The 24,201-nt window shown below is 35.7% G+C and overlaps 4 protein-coding genes and 1 long non-coding RNA gene across 5 annotated transcripts; 3 read left to right on the top strand and 2 right to left on the bottom strand.

Moving 5' to 3' along the window:
• Positions 1–839: 839 nt before the first annotated feature.
• LOC126726926 (uncharacterized) lies at positions 840–4,061 on the bottom strand. Its single transcript, XR_007656098.1, has 3 exons — positions 3,446–4,061; positions 2,308–2,369; positions 840–1,050 (listed from the first exon to the last, which is right to left on the bottom strand). It is a non-coding gene; the product is annotated as an uncharacterized LOC126726926 (long non-coding RNA).
• A 3,598-nt stretch (positions 4,062–7,659) lies between these two features.
• On the top strand, positions 7,660–8,666 carry LOC126728653 (uncharacterized). The gene is made up of 2 exons (XM_050434446.1): positions 7,660–8,085; positions 8,250–8,666. Exons 1-2 carry the CDS (start codon positions 7,660–7,662, stop codon positions 8,664–8,666), a joined length of 843 nt encoding a protein of 280 aa, XP_050290403.1.
• A 2,361-nt stretch (positions 8,667–11,027) lies between these two features.
• LOC126728652 (uncharacterized) lies at positions 11,028–11,845 on the top strand. Its single transcript, XM_050434445.1, has 2 exons — positions 11,028–11,247; positions 11,469–11,845. The coding sequence occupies exons 1-2, from the start codon at positions 11,028–11,030 to the stop codon at positions 11,843–11,845; spliced, it is 597 nt and encodes a 198-aa protein (XP_050290402.1).
• A 3,267-nt stretch (positions 11,846–15,112) lies between these two features.
• On the top strand, positions 15,113–15,758 carry LOC126729170 (uncharacterized). Its single transcript, XM_050434861.1, has one exon. It carries the CDS (start codon positions 15,263–15,265, stop codon positions 15,743–15,745), a length of 483 nt encoding a protein of 160 aa, XP_050290818.1. The 5' UTR covers positions 15,113–15,262; the 3' UTR covers positions 15,746–15,758.
• A 4,705-nt stretch (positions 15,759–20,463) lies between these two features.
• LOC126728651 (uncharacterized) lies at positions 20,464–21,342 on the bottom strand. Its single transcript, XM_050434444.1, has 2 exons — positions 21,279–21,342; positions 20,464–21,182 (listed from the first exon to the last, which is right to left on the bottom strand). The coding sequence occupies exons 1-2, from the start codon at positions 21,340–21,342 to the stop codon at positions 20,464–20,466; spliced, it is 783 nt and encodes a 260-aa protein (XP_050290401.1).
• Positions 21,343–24,201: the final 2,859 nt, after the last annotated feature.

Here is a 24,201-nt window from a genome sequence, read left to right as displayed (position 1 = left end):
CACAGAAAATAAAAGATGAAGCTAACTTGTGATCTTGGTTTTAGGAACCGGCTAAGTTGTTGCTTGTTCCAAACAGCTGCTTCTGCTGGAAGACCAAGCAATTGGAGAAAGACTACGGGAGCCTTGAGCTTAGGAACAGGTGCCTCTACTGGACTTAAATGTCCTGGTCAACTAAGTCCGAGGAAGCATGGAACAACAATACTAGCCTTGTTATGAGTAATTTTATGGACAAATGTGGTAGTTAAGTGGAGAAACAAAATTTGTTTGGATCTCAAAACTACAAGGATGTTGTGAGGAGGGTTTCTACTGAACCATGAGAGGGTTGATTTCAAACTAATTATGAAGTAATATTGGTTGCTAAGTGTTGAGAATGATAAGGCTATAGTGAGAAATGGCTATGAGAAGGATGACTTGAAAATTTGAAAGAAGCAAATCTTCATTTAATGATTCAATGTGCTTTTTCTTGATGAGTTTTCGATGAATCCGACCCTTCTATTTATAATAGAAAGATAAAGAATGGTAGATGGGTAGTTGAGAATGGCGGATGAGAATTTTTGATGAGAATGGTAGGCATCGAACAAGAATGGTAGGTGGGAGATCGATAGGGAACGAGAATGGTAGGTAGGAAACTGGTAGTGTCACGCCCCAAACCCGATACCCGGATTTGTGACCATGACCGGCATGTTAATATCAAGTTTAAACCTGATATTAATAAGAACCAACTTAACTTTTAGTAAATTTTTTCCAAAATCTTCTCTTTTTCTTTTCATACTTGTTTCTTTACTTCTTGATATAATTTTTCACTTGATAGTCAGAGCATCTACATCGTACTCAAAATATAACATAATCCACCAGTCATTTAATTTCATACTTTTACATAATACATCTCCTAATACTTTAAGGTACACAACTTTCATTTGATCCTAGAATACACAATAACTATAAAGCTAAACGTCAGAATGCTAACTTAGGATCTGTACATATAAAACAAAAACCAACTCCTTCCAAACTCGACTAAGGCTCCCTCTGCTCCAAAATAAAACCTGCTAACTGAAAGAGTGGAAGGGGTGAGCTACACAGCTCAGTAAAGGTAAGATATATGAGAATTCAATAAGGATGCATGTAAATCAGATCATTTCATTCTATGAATATTCGAATAGGAGAACATCTTTTCATGCATAGTATTTAATACTATTCATAATAATAACTTATACGCTCTTCATAGAAAACAATTGTTCTCCTTTTCTTATTAGGTTAACATTATCAAACCTTTCAGATTAAACTTCTTTCATTTCCTACAAAGTCGCCATATATATATTCTCATTACAAAATACTTATTTTAATTTAAATCAAATAATCGGCAACTTTGTATTAAACTAGAAACATCTTGACTAATAAGAAACTTTTCCTTATAAACTTCTTCTCATAGAATATTATAACTTTCATGATCATAAAACTTAACGTTTCATAAAAATAGATATCTGATAACTTTTAAATGTAAACTTGTATTTTCATCAGAAGCTTTATCATTATAGTACAACAGAACTTCAGAAACTTTTATCTTTAATGAATAGCTTTCTTTTCATCAGAAACTTCTTATTTTCATGAGAGCTTTTAGCTTTTCATAATGCATTTAAACAAAATAATTCTCTCATGATTAATAACATAACATAGTTGTTCATATCATATTGGTTAGTCCATTTCTGATAAGCTGTACAGAGAAGGTCTCATCACATTTGGGTGCCCCCGTGTGTATGATATTGTCCCTTTTGGGAGGCCTGATGGCACATCCCCTCCAGGTTTTTTTCCTCCCCGCCGTCCGTACACATTGGGGAGAAGACCTTATTCAGATTAGAGTTACGGGCAACCCCATTTCTTCTACTTTAAATGGCCTAGAGTTACGAGCAACCCCATTTCCTCTACTTTAAATGGCCAAACAGATAACATTTTTCCATGGAAAGCCAGTAATTAACCCCTACTGGCCGAGTTCAGATCACCAGAGGACATAACCCGAAAACATTTCATACTTTACATCATACTGAAATTTCTTATTTTGTATAGCATTTCATAATAATAGCATTTCATAATAATAGCATTTCCATTCTTTTCATTAGACATCATGTTTGTGAAAATTAGTAATGGCATCAATATGCTTAAATCATATACATAGGGTTTCGAGAACTCACGAACATATCTTTCTCAGAATAATGCTTATATGCCATGTCTCTAATCAAAAACATTTTAATGCATAATATACCTTAAAATAACCTCATGGCTTATCAAATGCCCATATAACTTATCCCTTACCTGAAAGCAGAGGAACCGAGAGCCTAAAGTCGAAGGAGCTTAGACCTGGATACTGGTAACACCTAAACCAAATATCAAAGCTTATTACTATTCATAATTCCTTATCATAAACTTACACATTCATCTCAAAACCTATCTCTTAGAATCAAGGAAATCCTAATCCCACCTCAAAGAGGTTCCCACAAACACAAAATGCATTCATCAGACAACATGATGTACTAAATCATAGAGAAACCAATTCATAAAATTTATATATGATTCTAACATACCAAAGGATGAGCATATTAAATTATAGCTCAAAACATTCACCCTAACTTGAGAATTAAATCCTCAAAGTTAGGCATGTCCCTTACTGTTCACTATTCTATTCCAGCAGCATATACCCCATTTGTAAAATACAAACGGGCTGTCCAATCACATTCAATTGTCATGGAATTTTATATAACTACTCCCCTGTATGTTCATTATAAACCATAAAATTTTCGAAGTCAAAGAATAAACCCATGATTTACTAAAAATCACACAAGACAGCATACTCAAATCTGCCCTGACAGAATTTCTTGCAACTTAAAAATTAAACCATTATTTTTATATTAATCCAAATGCTGTGAGACCATTTCAATAACAACCACAAGTGTGTTAGGTTTCATAGGAATTATCCCTAGCATCCAAATTCACTATATGTAATTTAATACATAATTTATCATGCATAAACACAGAATCTGTCACAGTGACAGCTCTGCAACTTTTTATCGTAAATCCACAAAGAATTATCAAACGATGGTATTTTCATATGGGGATTTTTATACACGCATAAGACATGTTATAAAACACTTACATACAGTCATTTAACCATTTAGAGCAAAATACCCACAACCAAAAATCCCAGCAGCAGCATCAAAATACTCATCCTAACATTTTCTTACTTCCTTAATCCTATAAAATCATTAATTAGTAAAAACCCTAACCTACTTTCAACAAATCACCAACACAACTTCAAAGCTTCTTAAAACAGCATATATATATATATATATAGAGAGAGAGAGAGAGAGAGAGAGAGAGAGACTTACAAATACCATTACTAAAATTATTTAAAGGAAAACATGGATTCTAAGAGGAGAGTAGCAAGAACCCTTACCAAGTTTATGGTTCTTGTGGGGAAAATAGACATAGAACCACTCATGAAAGAATGGTAGAGAGCTTGAGAGAGTTTTTTGGTTCCTTTAAGAGAATATGAAGAAGAAATGAGATGAAGCTTCATCTTTCTTTTGAGGTGTTGACTGTGGGTTTTGAGAGAAAGAATCAAGAGAGCTTCCTAGCTCTTTCCTTAAGAGAAAAAGATAAAGTAAGGTGCAAATTTCTGATTTGCATGGACCCGTGGGAAATGGGAGCAAAAGAGTTTCTTGAGTCTTATTTCTTTGAGAAAGTCAAAGAAGAAAATGAAGTGTTTGTAAGACAAAATTCAGAGTGCAGCGGAAACAAAATAACATAGACATACCTTCAGCCATAGTTGTTTAAGTGTTGAGAGAAAAAGAAGACTCACTATATGATAATAGTGTATATAAAAGGGTCTTTTAGTCTATGACCTTCACCTTACATATTTCCTTTTGATGGAGACAGGCCATATATATAAGCTAGACTAGGGACCCTTTTAAATGAAGATTTCCATAACTCTCCTTCCATCAAGGAGCTTAAAAGTTGTAACTTCATGGTGTTTATTAACCAAATGGGTTACACCATTTGAGAGTTACTAAAGGATGTTACATCTAACATGTAACTTTCACAAATAGGAAAGTTAAGACATGAAATAAGAAACTTAAGACATGAGTTTCATCTTCACTCAAATGTGAGCCACATAAAATTCTCTTTAAGGAGATATAATCCTACAGTGTTGTCGTGTAAGTACAAGGAAAGAACAAAGAAATAAGACAAAGAAAAGGAATATGGAAAGAAGAATAAGAGATGAACCTCTTGGTGTAGTCAAGAAGTCAAGCAAAATATCTTGGGCAAAATATCTTGGGTGACATACGTATATTGCTAAGGAAAGGGAGGATAACTCATCTTTTCAACTTTCTTGCATTCACACTCACTTTTCTACCAAAATAATTTCTTGCATTCACACTCACACTTTTCTACAAAAATAATATCACTTTGCATACACACACACACACACACACACACACACACACACATATATATATATATATATATATCATAATTTAACCACTTAATATAGTTTTGCACATATTAAGTATATATTTATAATACAAATAGTCATTTCAATTATTTATAATCTTTACAATTCTCATTCAATGGCATTATGAAATAATATGCTTATTAAATACTTTTATGTTAATTATAAAAAGAAAGTGGCTTAAAATATTAATAATACTTAACCACTTAAACACATAATTTAATTATAAAAATTGGGTCGGGGTGTTACAGGTAGGCATTGAACGGGAATTGTAGGCTGAAGTAGTGACAAAATGTAATTTTAAGTTTAAGACACACTTGTGAGAGTTCATCTGTTCTTTAAAAGGGAAGCCTTGATGAAGTTTGGAGGATAACCCGGAGGGGATTCAAATTAAATGGATGAATCTCAAATTTTGATCTTGGGAGCTTAAGTTTTGGACACCGTCAATACTTCGAAGATGTGGGTTAGATTGGTGATTTCAAAGTCGCAAAAAACTGAGCAAGATAAGTCTGGCTTGAAAATCTTGACTTTGAGTAAACTTCAACATAAAAAGTCAACTATCTTGGAATTGAGTCATTTGTGCAATTTCCGAGTCTCAAATGATGGAACGGACTCCAAAATTGGAATGTATGCGAAAAATTGAGCAAGACAGACCTTTCTTAAAAATTTTGACTTTTGGTCAATATTTATGCAAAAGTCAATTTTCTAGAAATTGGACGTTTGCGCAATTTCTGAGTTTCGAATGAAAAAATGGATCCCAAAATCGGAATGTACTCGAAAAACTGAGTGGGACAGGTCCTTTTTTAAAATTTTGACTTTTTGGTCAAAGTTAAAGGTCTACTTGGTCAAAGCATTTTCTCTCTCTCTTCTTCCTTTTTTTTTTTTTTTTTTTTTTTGCAGCGGTTCGGATCCGGGTCAATTTCCAGGTCGGTCCGGGTCAAACCTGTTGGTGTAGGATGACGTCATAGAGCTGGTGGGCGCGTGTCAGAGTATGGCGCGTGGAAGCGCGTGACACGTGTGAGAAATCTGCCGGCGCGTGTAAGCGCGTGAAATAAAATGGAGGCGCGTGGGAGTACGTGTTCGTTTGAGGCAGAGATTTCCGGACCTTCTGGAGGCGCGTGGCAGTGCGTGTTTGTGTTTCTGGGCCTGAAATTTTCAGGTTTTGTAGTTCTAAGGCCGTACAAGACCCCTGTAGTGTCAGTTTTGTAAAATTGTGATCAGATTTGCACAGATTTGAAGGACTAGCCGCGGGTCGTTGAGAGATCGTGGCTTCGCGTGGGGTGCGTGCAGCCGTTTTTGGTCTTGAAAATTTTAGGTTTTGTAGACCGTGGGCCGATGGATCTAGTGGTGGCACCGGTTTTGTAAAAATTTTCTCAGATTTGTGCAGATTTAAATGAAAAACCCACAGGTCGTTGAGAATTTGTGACCGCGCGTGGCGGCGCGTTATGGCTCCAATGTGGACGTCTCTTTTTGGGTCTTGTTGTTCGAAGTCCTTAAAAGATTTCTGTGGATTGATTTTTGTGAAATCTTGTCAGAAGTTTTAAAAATCTGAAAAAGGAGACGACAGCCATTTTAGCCTACATTGTGGTTCTGACAGTGTCTTTTACTGCTTTCAAGGTCGGTAGCACTTTCACTTTGAGCAATATGCGACCAAGAATTTCATCCCGGGTCTGCTGCTTTCCCCTAGGTGACATGTGTACTCTTTGAGGCCTACAAGCATTTTCTGAGGCTTAGTGCCACGGTTTCTTTCTGTCAACATGATCCTTTTATGGGTGCTTACTGCAGTATTTTTTGACTTTGAATGCATTGGAGTTGCAAAATCTGACTTCAAATCAATGTTACGAATACTGTCTTGTATTGGAATGAAATATTTTGATAAAAATCTATTTCTACGTACCGTTTTTTACTGTTACAGATTATCACTAATAAATAAATATTAATATATAAAAATATAATATAATGGATTTAATATATTTACGTTTTAAAAAAATTTTCAAATAAAGTTAGCATTTGATTATTAAAAAATCATTAGTTGCATTTTTGTAAATAAAGTGAACATATTGACTAATTAATAGCTAAGAGCACTCTCATCAGGTGTATCAAATGCCAAATTTTTGGCATTTGACACACTAAACACCAAAAACACAGCATCATGAAGTGTGCTATATGTGCTAAAAATTTGGAACATGCTACAGTACACTTTCATTTTTTGCATGGTACGGACTGGAATGCCATTTCTGTTTATTATTATTTTATTTGTCTTTCCCTCTGATACCAATTAAAATATAATTTCCTCTTTCATGTTCACAGTCGCTCCTTTTCTGCCTCACCATCTACACTCTCCCACACACTCTTTTCTTCTCCCTTTTGCTCTTTGCTGCTTCACACCGCCATCTTGCTCTCTCCCATACTCCCTTCAACTTCCTCTCTACCATCACTGATATATAAAAATCAGGTTCACCGGTTTTTTTTTTTTTTTTTTTTTTTTTTTTTTTTTTTTTTTTTTTTTTTTTTTTTTTTTTTCGCTCTCTTCTCTCTGTTCTATGATCTGATACACCGAATCGAAAGTTCATCTCAATGTCGCCGATTCGCAGTTCAATTTGAGCCACCACCGATTTACTTTCTACCATCCTACAAATTCCACCATCACTGATCTATAAAAAATCAGGCTCATCGGTTTTTTTTCCCCCTTTCTTACATTTTTTTTGGCGATCTACCCATTGTTCTATGATCTCACACACCGAATCAGTTCAGTTCATCTCAAAGTCGCTGATTCCCAGTTCAAACTTGGTATCGCCGATCGGAAGTTCATCTCGGTATCGTTGATCAGAAGTTCATCTCGGTATCACTATCGCCGATTCACCGTACAGGTAAGTTCTCCATCTTTTCTATGATTCTTGGTATTTCGGTGTCTACATCTATTCTTGGTATTTCGTTATTTAGTTCATATGTGCTGTGTGTTGTGTGCTGTGTTATTTAAAATTTTTTTTTCAATTCTTTTGCATTACCGAATGATTACTTGGATGCAAATTTATGAGACACTACGGATTCTAAATTCTAGTTCTAGCATCTAGGCTATGAGACACTACGAATAATCTATTAGACACTATGAAATTTTAATAGTCCATGCTCTAAATTCTAATTCCAGCATTTAGAGCATGGACTCAAGACAGTATTCATCGTTCACTGATGTCTTACGGGGGAATATTAATAGTGAGGACGAACTTTTCAGTTTATCTGAAAATAGTCCTGTGTTAGTCCAAGATTCTTCACTGGATGATGAAGTTGCCACTTCTAAGAAAAAAACATCATGTGGTGTCGGCTTCAATCCTGAGGAAGACAAGCTGCTTGTAGCAGCATGGCTCAATACCAGTATCGATCCTGTGAATGGTAATGAGCAACATAAAACAACGTTTTACGGCAAAGTTGCAAAATACTTCAAGGACCACAGGATTGACTCTACACGTAGTATTTCATCCCTAACAAGCCGATGGGGACTGATTAATAGGGAAACAGTTAAATTTTGTGGTTCCTTAACTAAAATTGAAGCAAAGAATGAAAGTGGAACCACTGCTGAAATGAAGGTATAAATTTTGCAATGGTCTTTAATTTTTTTAGATTTACAACACAAATGAAATGATTGAAGAAACTAATTATGTTATATTTATTTAATTTTTTTTAGATTGACAAAGCAAGGGAATTATTTAAAGAATTATATGGTTACTTTTTTCTATATGAACATTGTTAGCAAATGTTGAAGGATTTTCCCAAGTGGGCATCTACTATGCCTAGGGAAGATTCAAGAAAAGAAATGCCTCAAACTCCAGATTCAATAGATCAAGGAGGGGGGGTTGGTGACACTATGAATTTCGAGAGGCCAATAGGTAGAAAAGCTGAAAAGGCTAATCGAAAGAGAAAAGATGACGGGAAAAATGTTGCAACGGAATATTTGAAAAAGAAAAAGAAAATGCTTGACGAATCTTATGCACAAGAAAAAGAGAGAGTTCGTCTCAAAGCGGAAAAGGTTTGCTTGAAAGAGTTGAAAGAGAATGAAAGAATTATGATGCTAGACACAAGTGGCATGAATGAAGACCAAAGAACTTTTTATGATGGACTCAAAAAGAAAATCCTTGCAAAACAAAGATCAAGTAGTTCGTTGGGTTGAGATGATGTTGGGGATGTCTTATTTCAACCTTATTTTGGTAGTAACTTATTGTAGGCCTTTTTTTTTTTTTTTTTTTTTTTTTTCTTTTTTTGGTAGGAACTTACTGTAGGCCTTGATATGTATTTTGTGGCATTTTTTGGATGTAGCTGATTTTAGGCCTTAAATATGTAAATTGTGATCTTAGCAAAAGGTCTAGACTATTTTATTATGTAATCCTAACATTTTAGCTTATATAAAATGTCATGTATTTTCTATATTACTTATATTAGCTTATATTACTGTCATTTTAGAGTTCTACCATGAGGTTTTTACTTTTTTTGGGGACCTTTGCGTGCTCTGCCTAACATGCTTACTTATATATGTTATAATATAGTCGAACATGATATTATACAAGCTTTAATTTATATAATAATGTGTATCAGCTAATTAGAGCGGTTCATGTTAACATTTTCACAAAGAATAATGTCTAGAAAAATGAATAGTTACTTTACTGCCTATATGTAATGGTATTTTTTCCGGAAAATTTTAAATGAAGAAAAAGAAAGAAGGGAATAGGAAATAAATGAATTTCTTTTGTGCATGGACAACATAATAAGACCAATAATGTTCTACTGTGAAAGTAATTTCTGATTGTATGAGCACTTAGAAGAGATTATTAACTAAGCTTAATTAAAATTTCTCAAGAAACTGAAACTGCTAGATCAAAGTAGAATGATGCATTTCTAAAATAAGAGAAGCTCTACCTTAAGCTTTATGGTTTCCTTGAGAACTGTAAGTATATGAGATTCAATTATTTTGATTCGTTGTCCACTATGATATGCTGTGGGATCCATAGTTTTTGGAGTAAGTGTTTGAAGACTGGTGGATGCAATCTCTAAAATGTCGTGTATTTTATTATGTAATCCTAACATTTTAGCTTATATTACTGTCATGCTTAATGTTGGTGTGCTATTGGTGCTGATTTGGTTATATGTATCTATTGTTTCAACCTTATTTTGCTATTGACGCTGCTGTGCTATTGGTGCTGATTTGGTTATTATTAGTTGGCTTGTGCTTGTAAAGTAAATCTTTTGTAGTTTGGAAGGATCTATCTTTGGTTGTTGTTTCTGTGATGGCAGGATGGTAGCTAGGTATCTCTTTCCTTTGTTTTGCCTTTCCTGTTGTACTTCATTTTCTTGTGGCAATGAATTTATGTTCCTCATCCCCCCCCCCCCCCCAAAAAAAAGGGGATTAAACAGCTGATTAATGGCTGCAACCTTCATTGAAGGAATTCTATTTTTTCTATTAATTTATAGGTAATTTCTTAGGTGAAATCCATGATGGAGCCTATCAATGGCTGTCTTTGTTAATTTCCCACATATATATATATAAAACTTGGAGGGAGGGAAGTTGCCATAAAAGGTAGCAAAAGAACATAGAAATTAAAACTTGCTCCTGAGTCCTGACTATCCAGTCAAAAAGAGAATAAAGGAAAAGTCTAAAAAGGGGTTTTCAATTTTACAACACTAGCATATCTCATAATCAAAACAAGGGTAGAGTGGGAGCAGCTGGTAAAAATAGTGGCAACAGTAGGTTAGCTTGTTCATTCTTCCTCATGCCTCCACCAAATCCAACTTCATGTGCTAAAGAAAATAAGTTTATATGTATCTATTGTTTCAACCTTATTTTGCTATTAACGCTGCTGTGCTATTGGTGCTGATTTGGTTATATTTTCTATTGTTTCAACCTTATTTTGCTATTGTTGCTGCTGTGCTATTGGTGCTGATTTGGTTTTATTTTCTTTTAGTTTCTATGCTTGTCTTGACTCTTGGGCTCTTCTAATTGTTGCTGAAATGTATCCATTGGTTTACAATTCTTAAGTGCTAGAAGAAGATAGGAGAGGATCTCATCTTAGGTCACGTTTGTATTTAAAGAAAATTTTATATTCTTTACATAATGATCAAACCTTCTTTTAAAGTTATTGATTTCATTTCATATTATGTTTCTTGCATCTATATTGATAATTGCTTTCCAATGTTTTCTTCTAGTTTATCTCCATGGGTCGTTTTTTTTTTTTTTTTTTGTGAATTGCTTGATGATGACTCAGATGAAGATGAGATAATTATAAAACTTCTCATGGGTGAGACATCACAACGTAAGCGTCGTCAGTATATCGACCGTAATCATTTGGCAGGCCATAAACGGCTTTATGATGACTACTTTGCTAAAGAACCTATATATCCTCCCAAAGTATTTCGAAGGAGATTTCGAATGAGACGTTCTCTTTTTCTCCGAATCCTATCTAAGGTAGAAGCTCACGAACCTTATTTTATCCAAAAAAGAAATAATGCCAAAAAGCTTAGTCTATCTCCCCTTCAAAAGATGACCGCTGCACTTAGGATGCTTGCTTATGGAGTAACAGCTGATTTTTTGGATGAATATGTGAGAATAGCCGAAAGCACTGCAATGATGAGTTTAAAAAAATTTGTTGCAACAGTGGTTGCTATTTTCTCAGAGCAACACTTGAGGTCACCAAACAATGAAGACATCGCTAGATTGTTAGCCCATAGCCAAAACCGTGGATTTCTAAGCATGTTGGGAAGTATTGATTGCATGCATTGGAAATGAAAAAATTGTCCAACTGCATGGAAAGGGATGAATTGTGGTCATGTTCGTCAGCCAACTATTATTTTGGAAGCAGTGGCTTCATATAACTTTGGATATGGCACTCATTTTTTGGATTACCTAGGTCCAATAATGATATTAACGTGTTGGAGCGGTCTCATTTATTTTCTGAGCTTGCATAAGGACGTGCTCCTGCAGTTAATTACTCAGTCAATGGTCATGATTACACAATAAGATACTATCTTGCTGATGGTATATATCCAAAATGGTCAACATTTGTGAAGAAAATCTCATCTCCATTCGGAGATAAAAGAAAATTATTTGCAAAAACTCAGAAGGCATATAGGAAGGATGTAGAACGTGCATTTGGAGTGCTTCAAGCACGATTTGCAATTGTACGTAGACCTGCACAGTTTTTCTATCAAGAAACACTACATGACATTATGAAAGCATGCATAATTCTTCATAACATGATTATTGAAAATGAGCGAGATGAAGCTGAAGCAGTGGACTTCGATTATGAACAAATTGATGAGATTTCATGTACACCAATGTCACATGAGCGGACAATTTGAATTTTCGGAGTTCATTCAAGTTCATCAACGCATTATGGATAAAGAAGTTCATTCTCAACTCCAAAAGAATCTCGTTGATCATTTATGGCAATTACAAGAAGAGTTGTGAAAACTTTTGGTTTTGTTTATTTCTCTCCTCTTCTTTTTATGGAGTTGCCATTAAAACTTTTGATTTGGTTTATTTGTTTTATTTTGTTTATGAAGTTGCCACTAAAATTCATTGGCTATGTTGTTTCGTTATGTTAAGTTTAAGTACTAGCCAATTGTTGTGTTGTGTTAAATTTAAGTACCATTTGTGATCAAGGAAGTGGCAAGCTCAACTCTATTTAATTCAAGTATTTGTGTAAATTTGACAGGTTGATGTTATTTAAGTACCACTTGTGTTGTGTTAATTCAAGTATGTCTGTTTAGGTACCATCTGTGATCAAGGAAGTGTGTAAATTTGATAGGTTGATGTTGTTTAAGTACCATCTGTTTAAGCCAACTATGTGTGTAAAATTTGAGTTGATGTTATTGGATATAAGTTAATGACAGGTTCAACATTTTTTTTCCTAAAGGTGACAGGTTCTGAGGGTTATTTATTTTTTTTATTTTTTTGATTTGAACGTGACAGGTTCTGGGTTTTTTTTTTTTTTTTTTTTTTTTTTTTTTTTTTTTTTTTTTGGAAGTTGACAGGTTCTAAGTTTTTATTTTTATTTTTTTTAAAAATGCTAAATGGAAAATATGGATTTAAAAAAATATGACAGTTGAATAGGATGATTATTTGAAAATGTTATCGTTGATTAGAACCAAAATATTTGAACAAGAATGCAATGTTACCATTAGACCAAGAATATGGCTGGTAGGAACAAATAATAAGAAAGAATAAAATAATAATAAAAAAGAGTTAAGAAATAATATTTAAATGAAGTTGTAAAAATATAGAACATCTGATAAATGGTATGTTGTAAAATGATGTGCTAAAATGATAAAGTAGGTTTTTGATATGTTAAAATGGCATTTTTTTTAGAGAGCTAATGGAAATGCTCTAAGAACATTATTGAAATTTAACTTTTTCCCATTTCCCAAACCCACCCCCACCCACGTGAACCTCTCCATCTCTTTATCACCTACTCCATTTATTTCCTTTGTCTCACACTTCTCAATGTTCTTATTCAAGAGTCTGGAGCCTCACCACTCACCAGCTTTGTCTCGGTCTCTACCCTTTGTTCTATTTTTTGTTTCCTCTATTTCTTTCTTTCTCTGCTATGTTTGTTTCATTTTGTTCTTCATTCTTGTGTTTTTTCTTCTTCGTTTTAAACAGAGACAAAGGCAGTGGAGATTTTCCGGCCATTCCAACCGGAACGGAATGGTATTAATAACAATGCTTCAAATAATATCTGTTTGGTGGCAGCTAAGAGTGACAATTTTTATCCATATCCATGAACCCGTCCATTACCCACCTTATTTGGATAAGTCTTAACCTAACCCATTTAAGTATTTGAGTTAAATGGATAAAGACCCATTTGGATATTTAATTAGATGGGTCTAAATGGATAAATCCACTAATACCTACTAAACCCATCTAAAATTTAAAATTAAATAAACCCACTAATACCCACTAAACCCTTTTAAAATCTAAAACTTAAATAAATAGTATGATCTCAGTCTCACTCTCCCTCAGATTTTCTCAGTAACCAAACACTTTAACCTCTAGATTTCTAAGCCCAAACACTTTCCCTCAGATTTTCTCAGTAACCAAACAAAAGGAAATTCTAGAGAGAGAACGAGGATGGAATCGGAGTTCACCATTCCACTCTTTTCCTTGTCATTCGATTTCCCAAAGAAATGTTAGTGCCCTAACCCCAAACAAACTCGTGTTCAAGCACAGAGAAAAGAGAACAACACTGATTAGAGCAACAATGGAGGCCACGCAAAATGAAGAAAATTCCCTTTCACAATCACAATCACAATCACAATCACAACCACAACCATAACCACAAACTCTCTCGAAGAACGCTCAAAAGAAGCTGCTGAAGCAGTAGAGGTACGAAGCGAAGAAGGCGGAGAAGAAAGTGCACAAAGGTAGTGTATTAGCTTCGTCTCTAGCGAAGTTGGTTTTAATCGAACCCTTTAACAGGTTGGGCAATCGGGCCAACTGGAGGCTTGAACCCGAAAGTCACGGCATCATAAACGCACCAATGAAACCTAACCTCTCTTCTATTGCACTCTTCGCACACAACGACACCGTTTCGAACTACGGCATTGTCGTTTTCTCGATTCCCCAAACATAGATGGGTCAGGCCCATGTTCACCAAATACTTCTCCCTTTCGATTGGCAACTCCCTGACTTGATTCTCGTATCGACCTGACCCATGATCGGCGAGAAGGCGATTTGGCTCTCAATCCCGGCGTTGCGTCTGAAAAGCATAGAGTTCTCCAGGACTTTCATTTTCCCTGTTCGTATCTCTCTCTCTCTCTCTCTAATGCTTTGTTTGGTTCCTAAGAAATGAAAGGAAAAAAAAATGATTTTTTTATCTAATGGGTCTTTTGTTGCAAAGAAAATGAAAGGAAAGAGAAGGAAAAAGTGATTTTTGAACCCTTTTTTTTTTTTTTTTTTGGAAGTTGACAACTTTAACTTTTTCTCTTTCTTTCTCTGATGGTCTGTTTGGTTGCTGAGTAAAACAGAGGGAATAGAAGGGAAAGAGGAAATGAAAGGAATTTTATGACCTTCGGTGTGCTTGAGACTCTGTTTCGTTGCCGAGAAAAAAAAAAAAAAAAAAAGAGAAAGAAGAAAAAAGTCATTTTTCTCTCTCTCTTTGTGGCTTTGTTTGGTTGCTGAGAAATGAATTTTGTGAAGGGAAAATGAAAGGAAAGAATAGGAAAAATGATTTTTGAACTTTTTAATTTTTGTTTTTAAAGTTTTTAACAAGCTATTTATTTATGGCGTAAATGCTCTTTTCGTCCCTATATTTTGGGGTCATTTCTATTTTGGTCCCTACATTTTTATTTTACTACTTTTAGTCCCTAATCCAATTAACGCTTGTTATTTTAGTCTTTTTCGTCACTCAAGTAACAGAAAAAGCTGACGTGGCAAATGGATTGCACTGTTGACACAGTAAATGCTAACGTGTTGAATAAAATAATAATAAAAAAATTATTTATTATTTAATAAATGCCAAGTCAGCATAAAATAATAAATAAATAAATGCCACCTCATCCATGTTAGTTTAAAATTTTAAATTTTAATTGATCAATTTAAAAAAAAAAAACAGAATTAAAAATAAAAAACACATTAATTTAGATCTAACATCCTCTTCATCAAGAAAACAGAAGAGCACAACCCAGAAAAAATCATACAAACCCAGAAAATCAAACACAAGAACACAAGAAAATCAAACCACAAACAAACCCCACACATTCATTCACTGTTCACCAATGCCAATGCCTCAGTGCCCAGTAGCCGGAGACCATAAACTCCGGCCAAAGTCTGGCAGAACACCTCTCCAGCAGCTGAACTCTCCGGCGAACCATGTCACCGACTCCTCTTCACACACCAAGCCAGCAAAGCAAACTCAGATCGAGATCTGCATCACCGACCAGTCAAACAAAGAGAACATCCTCCACCGTCCGACTCAGATCGAATCTCTGGACGCGTCACTCGCGGAGGAGCTGAGCGCAATTAGGAAGAAGATGGAGAGGTTGAGGTCGGACAGAGAGAGAACGGAGAAGATGGTGAGAGAGAGGGACTTGTTGTTGGAGATGAAGATGAAGGAGGTCGAAGAGGGAGGAGAGATTCAGAAGAGCCTCGAAATCGAGCTCGATAGATTATACAGATTGAAGCAACTCCAATCTCAATCTATGGTAACCACTCAGTATTCAAATTTTGATTTCTTTGTTTTTGTTTTTGAATTCGTTTAATTTTTGAGATATTTTGCTTTCAGAGAGTTTCTACGATTCAATCTCTAAGAGAGAAGGAACAAGTAAAGAAGAGTAGTGAAAGGCAATCACCTCCAAATTTGGTATTTTTTTTGGTTTTTCATGCCAAATTCAATTTGATTGCCCCTCAAAATAAATAGCATGCTCCCTAGTATTTCTCAGTTTGATTTTCTTGTGTTCTTGTGTTTGATTTTCTGGGTTTGTATGATTTTTTATGGGTTGTGCTCTTCTGTGTTCTTGATGAAGAGGATGTTAGATCTAAATTAATGTGTTTTTTATTTTTAATTCTGTTTTTTATTTTTTAAAAATTGATCAATTAAAATTTAAAATTCTAATCTGACATGGATCTGAGGTGGCATTTATTATTATTTTATGCTGACTTGGCATTTATTAAATAATAAATAATTTTTTATTATTATTTTATTCGCCACGTAAGCATTTACTGTATCAACAGTGCAATTTGTTTGCCACGTCAGCTTTTTTTGTTAGTTGAGTGACGGAAAAGACTAAAATAACAAGCGTTAATTGGATTAGGGACTAAAAATGGTAAAATAGAAATGTAGGGACCAAAATAGAAATGACCCCAAAATATAGAGACGAAAAGAGCATTTACGCCTTTATTTATTTGGGTCATATTGCGTTAAATGGGCGGGTTACTAATTAAATGCGTTGGACGGGTAATGGATAATTAATTTATATATAAATAGGTCATAAATGGATAAATGAGTAATTACACACCCAATCTATTTATGACCCAACCCACCCGTTTGCCACCCCTAGTGGCAGCATTTAATAGCTTGCCTACTCTCCTTTTTCCTTTTGTCTGTTATCTCAGAAGTTGTCAATATAAAGCCACCCGGGGTATGCATTAAATTGTACAAGCAATCTCCAGTGGGTAGCATGATACTCTAAGTGTAGAGAAATTATGCTTTTTTTTTTTTGATGATAGGCTAGAGATTAAAATTGAAGCTCTCTCTCTTTATCATTTTTTTTTTTCCGTTTAGATGTGCGATGAGATTTTCTTTTGACAAGTTCTTTGTTGTTGCTTGTTTTTGTTATGCAGCATGCTTTCCTTATTCTTTGGGCTTTAGCGTCAAGCTTTACATCAACATTCTTAGCCTGATGGCCATCTTTATTTGGCGACTTTACATTTCATTGAACACAACGTTCTTACAGTGATGTTTGTCTCCATATTATCAAATTATTGCCCTGCAATAACAATCTCTTAGCGATATCCATCATTGACGTTCTCATAGCAGCAGTCATCTAGGCAACAATGTTATCAACGATATTCCAGATACAATGATGCTATTACTAGTAATTGACCTTGAAGTTGTACTGGCCTTTATCTTGGCAATTAAGCTACACCAACACTTGTCTTTTCAATGCAGTCATCTCAACAATCTTTGCAACGTAGCCACATCAAGAGTCTTTACCATGAAGTTGTGCCAACATTTGTCCTTTCACTGAAACTATGCCAACATTCATCTTTGCCATGAAGCAATATTTGCACTTACCTTCACAATGAAGTTGCATCCATCATTTGCACTAAAGGAGGGCCAACATTCATCTTGGTCATAAAGCCACGTTAACACTTCATTCGCATCGAAGTCATGCCAACATTCATCTTTGCCATGAAACTACGTTAACACTTCATTTGCACCGAAGCCGTGCCAACGTTCATCTTTGTCATGAAGCCACGACAACACTCCACATTAGCACTTGCACTTGCACTTGCATTGAAGTTGCACCATCATTTGCACTGAAGCCGTGCCAACATTCATCTTTGCCATGAAGCCATGTCAACACTTCATTCACACCAAAGCCGTGCCAACATCCATCTTTGCCATGAAGCTACGTTAACACTTCATTTGCACCGAAGCCGTGCCAACGTTCATCTTTGTCATGAAGCCATAACAACATTCCACATTAGCACTTGCACTCGCATTGAAGTTGCACCAATATTGACCTTTATAATTGTTCGCGAAAAATAATCTGCAAGTGCACAAAATCGTAACAATTAGTAAAGTGTTTTTAGAAAATGAATGTCGAACCCACAGGGATTAACTATGTTATTGAATACCGAAATTCACTAAATTAATTACTATTTGGAAAATCGAAAATAAAAGGAAGTTTTACTATCTAAATTTAATTAAACTATTTAATAAAAATAAATCTACGAATACAAAACATAAAAATCTAAAAGCGTAAAAAAATATATGATAAGAATGGATCTAGAGCGGTTGATTTCACCTAACAAATCCCACACAATTTATTCTTCCTAATTATTAAATTCTAATAATCTCCCGTTGATGATTAAAAATTCCTTAAGTATTCAATATCTTCTCTCGAATAATATCAAAAATATCTTCAAATAACAATTCCATATCTCTATGTGAATTTAATTAATTGGAGACTCATTATATACTTTGAATTTTCTGAAAAATCACACTAATCGCAGTAAAGCATCTCTACTTTCGCTCAACTAATGGTGTTTAATTCTAGAACTAAAATAACAAATCACCTCTCGGTCTCATTGTCATTCAATTGATCAATCAATAATTCGTAAAAAGAAATATTAAGCATTAAGAATAAGAATTAAACACTCAATCATGGAAATATTAAAAATAAAATAACTCAGAATATAAATTGTGTGTTCATTGCTAGACTACATCAACGCTCTAGAAAATAAAATTTAGTTCATAATAAAATTGAAAAGAAAACAAATAAAACTTATGTCTTTCATGGAAATTGGTTGATCAACATGAAGCAGCGCCCTTTGTCCTTAGAAAGACTCCAAAGAAAATTCTTCAAAATGCGGCACCCCCTTTTCCTCTCAGGTTTCTCTTCTCTCTTTTTTTCCTTAAAGAGCCTCTAAATAGGTCAAGGAATCCTATTCCCGTTTGGAGAAAATCCCATATTTTTAGGCTTCACTTAACCGACTATTTTGGCCCATTTAACTTCAGAATTCGGACTTTTGGTAAACTACAAAGTTGTAACCCTTTAAGTTAAATTTCCAGCCCAACTTGAATCATCTCGATTGGACATCTGAGCCCAAAGTTATGCTGAAAATACTAACTGATATGCAAGCTGGAATCCTAATCCGAATTGGACTTAGATTTGGTGCAAATTTCCTTTGATTCCCTGCGCCAATTGGACTTGAATTTAATTGGGTTGGTCTTCTCTTGAATTCATGCCTGGCTAGATGTAAGTTGACTTGATTCAATTGACCTAGCCCCACTTTGCATGTAAAGCCCTTGTAGATTAATTTGAAATCTTCTCATTCCTTCAAAGCACAAATGAATAGATAAATATAAATAAAAATCAAATCAAAACAAATAAATGAAAACTAGCAATTTTAATAAATAAGAGGATAATAAAAATCATGTAAAAATTACACTTATCAATAAAGCTATAATAGCACCAATTTTTAGAGGCAACATAGCTTAGACATCGAGGGTGTATAACACTGTAGCCAGACATCAAGATTTTAGCGATACCAACAAGACATTGAAGATGCAAGGAGTTGCCAACAAGACGTTGAAGATGCAAGGAGTTGCCAACAAAATCTTGAAGATGCAAGGAGTCCTTATCAAGACTTTGAAGATGCGGGGAAAAAAAATGACGTCAATACTTTGAAGATGCTAGAGTATGCTGCCAAGACTTTGAAGATGTTGAAACATGCCACCAAGAATTTTGAAATTGCACGAACATGTCCATAGAGGAGAGATGATGCAACACCGACTTCGGATATATAATCTATCATCATTCTGGAGGAAGTTGACGCCGTCTAGATTTCAGAAACATGATGTGAAACGACATCACTTAGAAGGGAGATAATGTGGTTCAAATTTCAGAGCTATGAAATGACACAACCTAGAAGATAGAGGATGTAGCTTAGACTTGCAAGGTACAAGAAAATGCCCCCAAGAGATAAGTGATGCAAAGCATACTTTAGAAATGTGGGAGAATGTCCATAGAAAATGGGCAATGTCATACAGACCTCATTTAGTTTTCATCTTTGACTACAACGATCTTTGATCATTTTATTGAGCAGTTAACTGTCTTTAAGCAATGCCTAGCTAACCAAAGGGACCTTAAAATCATATTGATGACCGTTGGAAAACTCTTCAAGCTAGACTGACAATCCTTCTTCTTTTCATGTGACTGAATTTATTGAAAAGTACTAAGCTGCTTACGTACCCCGGAGAGGGATCAAGTCATTACGTAGTTCAATAGATTTTTTTTTTTGATGATTTTTTTGTTTTGTTTTGTTTTTATTTATTTATCTATTTATTTATTTGTTATTTTTTTGTTTTGTTTTGTAATTTTTTTTTTTTTGTTTTTACAAAAAAGAGGGCTCACATGTGTAATAATGGGTATCACCACTAATCAAACTCGAGATCTCGGCCTTAAGGGCAACAAAGGCATGCAACCACTACACCACACTCGCCATTGGTGACTTAGAGGGGGATTCATTTCTCTTTATTGGTACGCTTTCAAAGGTAATGGGAAGACATCATGTACCCTTGCATCGCTGCAGTGGGCAGTTCAAACTTTTACCAAGGAGCAGTCCTTGATTTTTAAGCATAGAAGTGTTTGAGGAACTTCCCATTGATAGGGCCAATTCTTACACCCTCATGATCAATCAACTTGTAAGCTCCATTGGTGTAGACTTCTTACACAACATAAGGTCCATCCTATTTTGAAATGAACTTATTGCCTGTATGGTGAGTTGTGATGATAGGTCCTCGAATGGCGAGGACTAAGTCACCAACTTGGAATGATTGTGGTTTGACTCTTTTATTGAATGTGCTTGAAAGACGAGCTTGATAGCACATAAGGCGTTGTTGTGCCTCAAGCCTTTTCTCATCAAGTGCCTCTAATTCTTGCAATTTGAGTTTGAAATTTTCTTCTTCAGTCAACTCTTCTTGAATGACAATCTGTAATGATAGGATTTGGTGTTCTAAGGGAAGGATGGCTTCCACTCCATAAACAAGAGAATATGGCGTCGCTTGAGTAGGCGTATGAAATGTTGTTCGATATGCCCATAACGCTTCTCCGATTCTTTTGTTCCAGTCTCGCTTTGTCTTGGATACCACCTTCTTTAACAAACTGCCGAGTGTTTTGTTAAATGCTTCAGCTAGTCCATTTGCCGGGACATTGTACATGAAGGAGTTGTATTTTTTAAATCCAAACTTCTTGCATAGCTCCATCATCAGCCTATTATAGAACGGTTTGCTATTATCAGTTATGATATAACAAGGGATACCATACCGATAGATCAAATGAGTTTGAATGAAATTGACCACCGTTTCTTTCTTCACCTCCCTAAGAGGCACAGCTTCTGCCCATTTTGAGAAGTAATCAGCTGCAGCCAGGATGTACAAATGGCCACCGGATGATTTTGGTAATGGCCCTATTGCGTCAAGCCCTCATGCATCAAAAGGCCAAGAAGCTATAGTTGGGTGTAGAGGTTTTGGCGGCTAGTGGATGAAGTTTGCATTATACTGACAAGCTTCGCACTTCTTAGCATACTCCATGGAATCTTGCACCATCATAGGCCAATAGTAACCCATTTGTTTGATCCTGTAGTGTAACTTAGGACCCGATTGGTATGCGCTGCATATTCCAGAATGAACCTCCTTTAAAGCTTGTTTAGCCTCTTCCTCTCCTAAGCAATGGAGAAACAAACCATCAAATGAACGGCGGAAGAGAGTGTCCTTATAGTAAATGAATCGAGCAGCCCTTCGTCAAACTTTAGTCTTGTGGCGTATATCATCCTGGAGTCTTCCATGTTGAAGGTACTCAATGATCGCTTGTCGCCAATCTTTTTTTTCAACAAGGCATACAGAAATGACGTTGGCTTGCTCTTCTTCTTCAACCACGAGAGGTACCACCCACCTTTGGGAAATAGCAACTTTGGTTGTCTCTTCCTGGGATAATGCTAAGGTTGTAGCCAAATTAGCTAAATCATCAGCCTGTCTATTCTCCTTCCTTGGTATATGCTCCAATGTAATGGCCTTAAAATTTGTTAGCAACTTCTTCGCATATTTGTAATAAGAGATAAGGTCTTCCTTCTTGACGTCATACTGCTCCAAGATTTGGTTGATAATTAATTTGGAATCCCCAAAGATCTCAAGTTACGATATGCCGATCTCAATGGCCATTTGTAGACCAATAATCAATGCTTGATATTCGGCTATGTTGTTAGAGCAAAGTTCGCTTAATGAGAACAAGTATAGAAGTATTTGCTGTTGTGGTGAAACAAACACTACACTTGCCCTGGCTCTTTCTCGACGTGCAGCCCCGTTGAAGAACATCATCCATGATGACATTACTTCAATGTAAAACACGTCTTCATTCAGGAAATCATCGGAGAACTCCCAATCAGATGGAACCGGGTGATCAGCTAAGAAATTTGCCAGTGTTTGTCTTTTGACAGCTTTTTGTGGAACGTATGCAAGGTCATATTGTTGTAGCAAGATTGCTCATTGAGCTATACGACCCAAAACTATTGGCCTGGAGAGGACATATTTGATCGGGTTCGCCTTTGCTATCAAACGGACCATATATGCTTGCATGTAGTGCTCCAGTTTTTCTATAGCAAAGAAAAGAGCAAGGCACATCTTTTCGATAGGAGAATAATTTAATTCAACCCATTGAGAGTTCGACTTAGATAATAAAGGGCTCTTTCTTTCCTTTCTTTATTATCTTGCGCTATAAGAGCACCTAGAGACTTTTCTTGTGCTACAATGTATAGCATCAAAGGCTTTCCTAGGATAAGGGCACCTAAAACTAGAGGATTAAGCAAGTATCTTTTGATGCGCGTAAAAGCATTGATTCAAGCCTCATCCCATTCAAAGTGCACATCCTTCTTCATCAATCTATTGAAAGGTTGACATCGGCCATCCAAGTTCAAGATAAATCGTCGTATGTAAGCTAGTTTTCCCTGCAAGCCTCTATGTTCTCACAGATTCTTGGGCTTTGGCATTTTTTGGATAGCTTCAATTTTGGACTAGTCAATTTCAATACCATAGTGCCTCACAATGAAATCAAGAAATTTCCCAGATGTTAGGCCAAAAGCGCATTTGCGGGGGTTCATTTTAAGCTAAAACTTTCTTAGGCAGTTGAACACAGATCACAAATCTACCAGATGGTCTTCCCTCCTATTTGTTTTAACCACTAAATCATTGACATAACACTCCACGTTTTTATGAAGTACATTATCAAAGATCTTTTGCATGGCCCGTTGATAAGTAGCACTAGCATTCTTTAGTCCGAAAGGCATTACTTTGTAACCGTAAATGCCCTTAGGAGTACGACAAGCTGTAAGCTCTTCATCCTTAGGATTCATTCGAATTTGGTTGTAACCTGAAGAACCATCCATGAAAGATAAAGGTTCATAACCAGTAGTGGCGTTAACCATGACCTTAGTGATGGGTAATGGAGAATCATCCTTGGGACATGCATTATTCAAATCACAGAAGCCAACGCACACCCGGATTTGCCCATTCTTCTTTTTAACAGAGACAATGTTAGTGATCCATTTCGGGTACTGTACTTCACGAATGAAGCCCGCCTTAATTAGCTTATTGACCTCGGTTTCTATTTGAGGGATAAGTTCCGACCGAAAGCATCTTTGGGCTTGTTTGATTGGGCACACGCCATTCTTTACTGCCAAATGGTGTAGAGCAATACTTGGATTGAGCCCAGGCATTTCTTTGTAAGTCCAAGCAAACACATCTTTATATTCTACCAGGAGCTTAAGGTATCCTTCTTCTTCTTCTTCAGGCTTGAGAAGCGCACTGATGAAAGTTGGTTAGGGTTCTTCAGTAGTTCCTAAATTGATCTCTTTAAGTTCATCAACTATAGCCTGTCCTTCATCTTCCAATGCTGGAGGAGCTTTACTGACCTCTTCATTGGTTGCTTTAGCATCTGACTGTGTATCCTCTTCTACTGTAATATGAAACGAGGATGATACCTCTTCAATTTGCTGATTTTGGACGAGTGACTAACTTGTGTGTACAATCGTTCGCCTTTTGACTTTGAGCGATCCTTCAGTGCTGATATCTAGGGTAAAGTTACGTTTCGTATATGAAGGAATGCTACTGTGGATCTCATTATTAGCTTTCTCCTCTTGAACCTCAAAGTTTATTGAGATTTGAGAGCAACTATCAACGGGCCTTTTCCTTGCCCCTAATCGATCAAAGACTGATCTACACACAATAGTGTCTCGATTTTGTGTTAAACAAGCCATTTTTAACTTGTTGAACACTGTGATTTGTGACGATGAGGCCTTGATGTGATCGAACACTGAGACGCGTGATAAAGAGTGATCTTTTCTTTGATTCAAACTTTCACCAACCTCCACCGTTATGTATTGGGAACTTGAAGTATTACTTCTTTTCTTGATCCATATTTAAGCCGATTGTTCT

Source organism: Quercus robur, chromosome 5 (genome assembly GCF_932294415.1).
Source record: "Quercus robur chromosome 5, dhQueRobu3.1, whole genome shotgun sequence".
Lineage (NCBI taxonomy): Eukaryota > Viridiplantae > Streptophyta > Magnoliopsida > Fagales > Fagaceae > Quercus > Quercus robur.
This window is presented reverse-complemented; position numbering and strand designations above follow the sequence as displayed.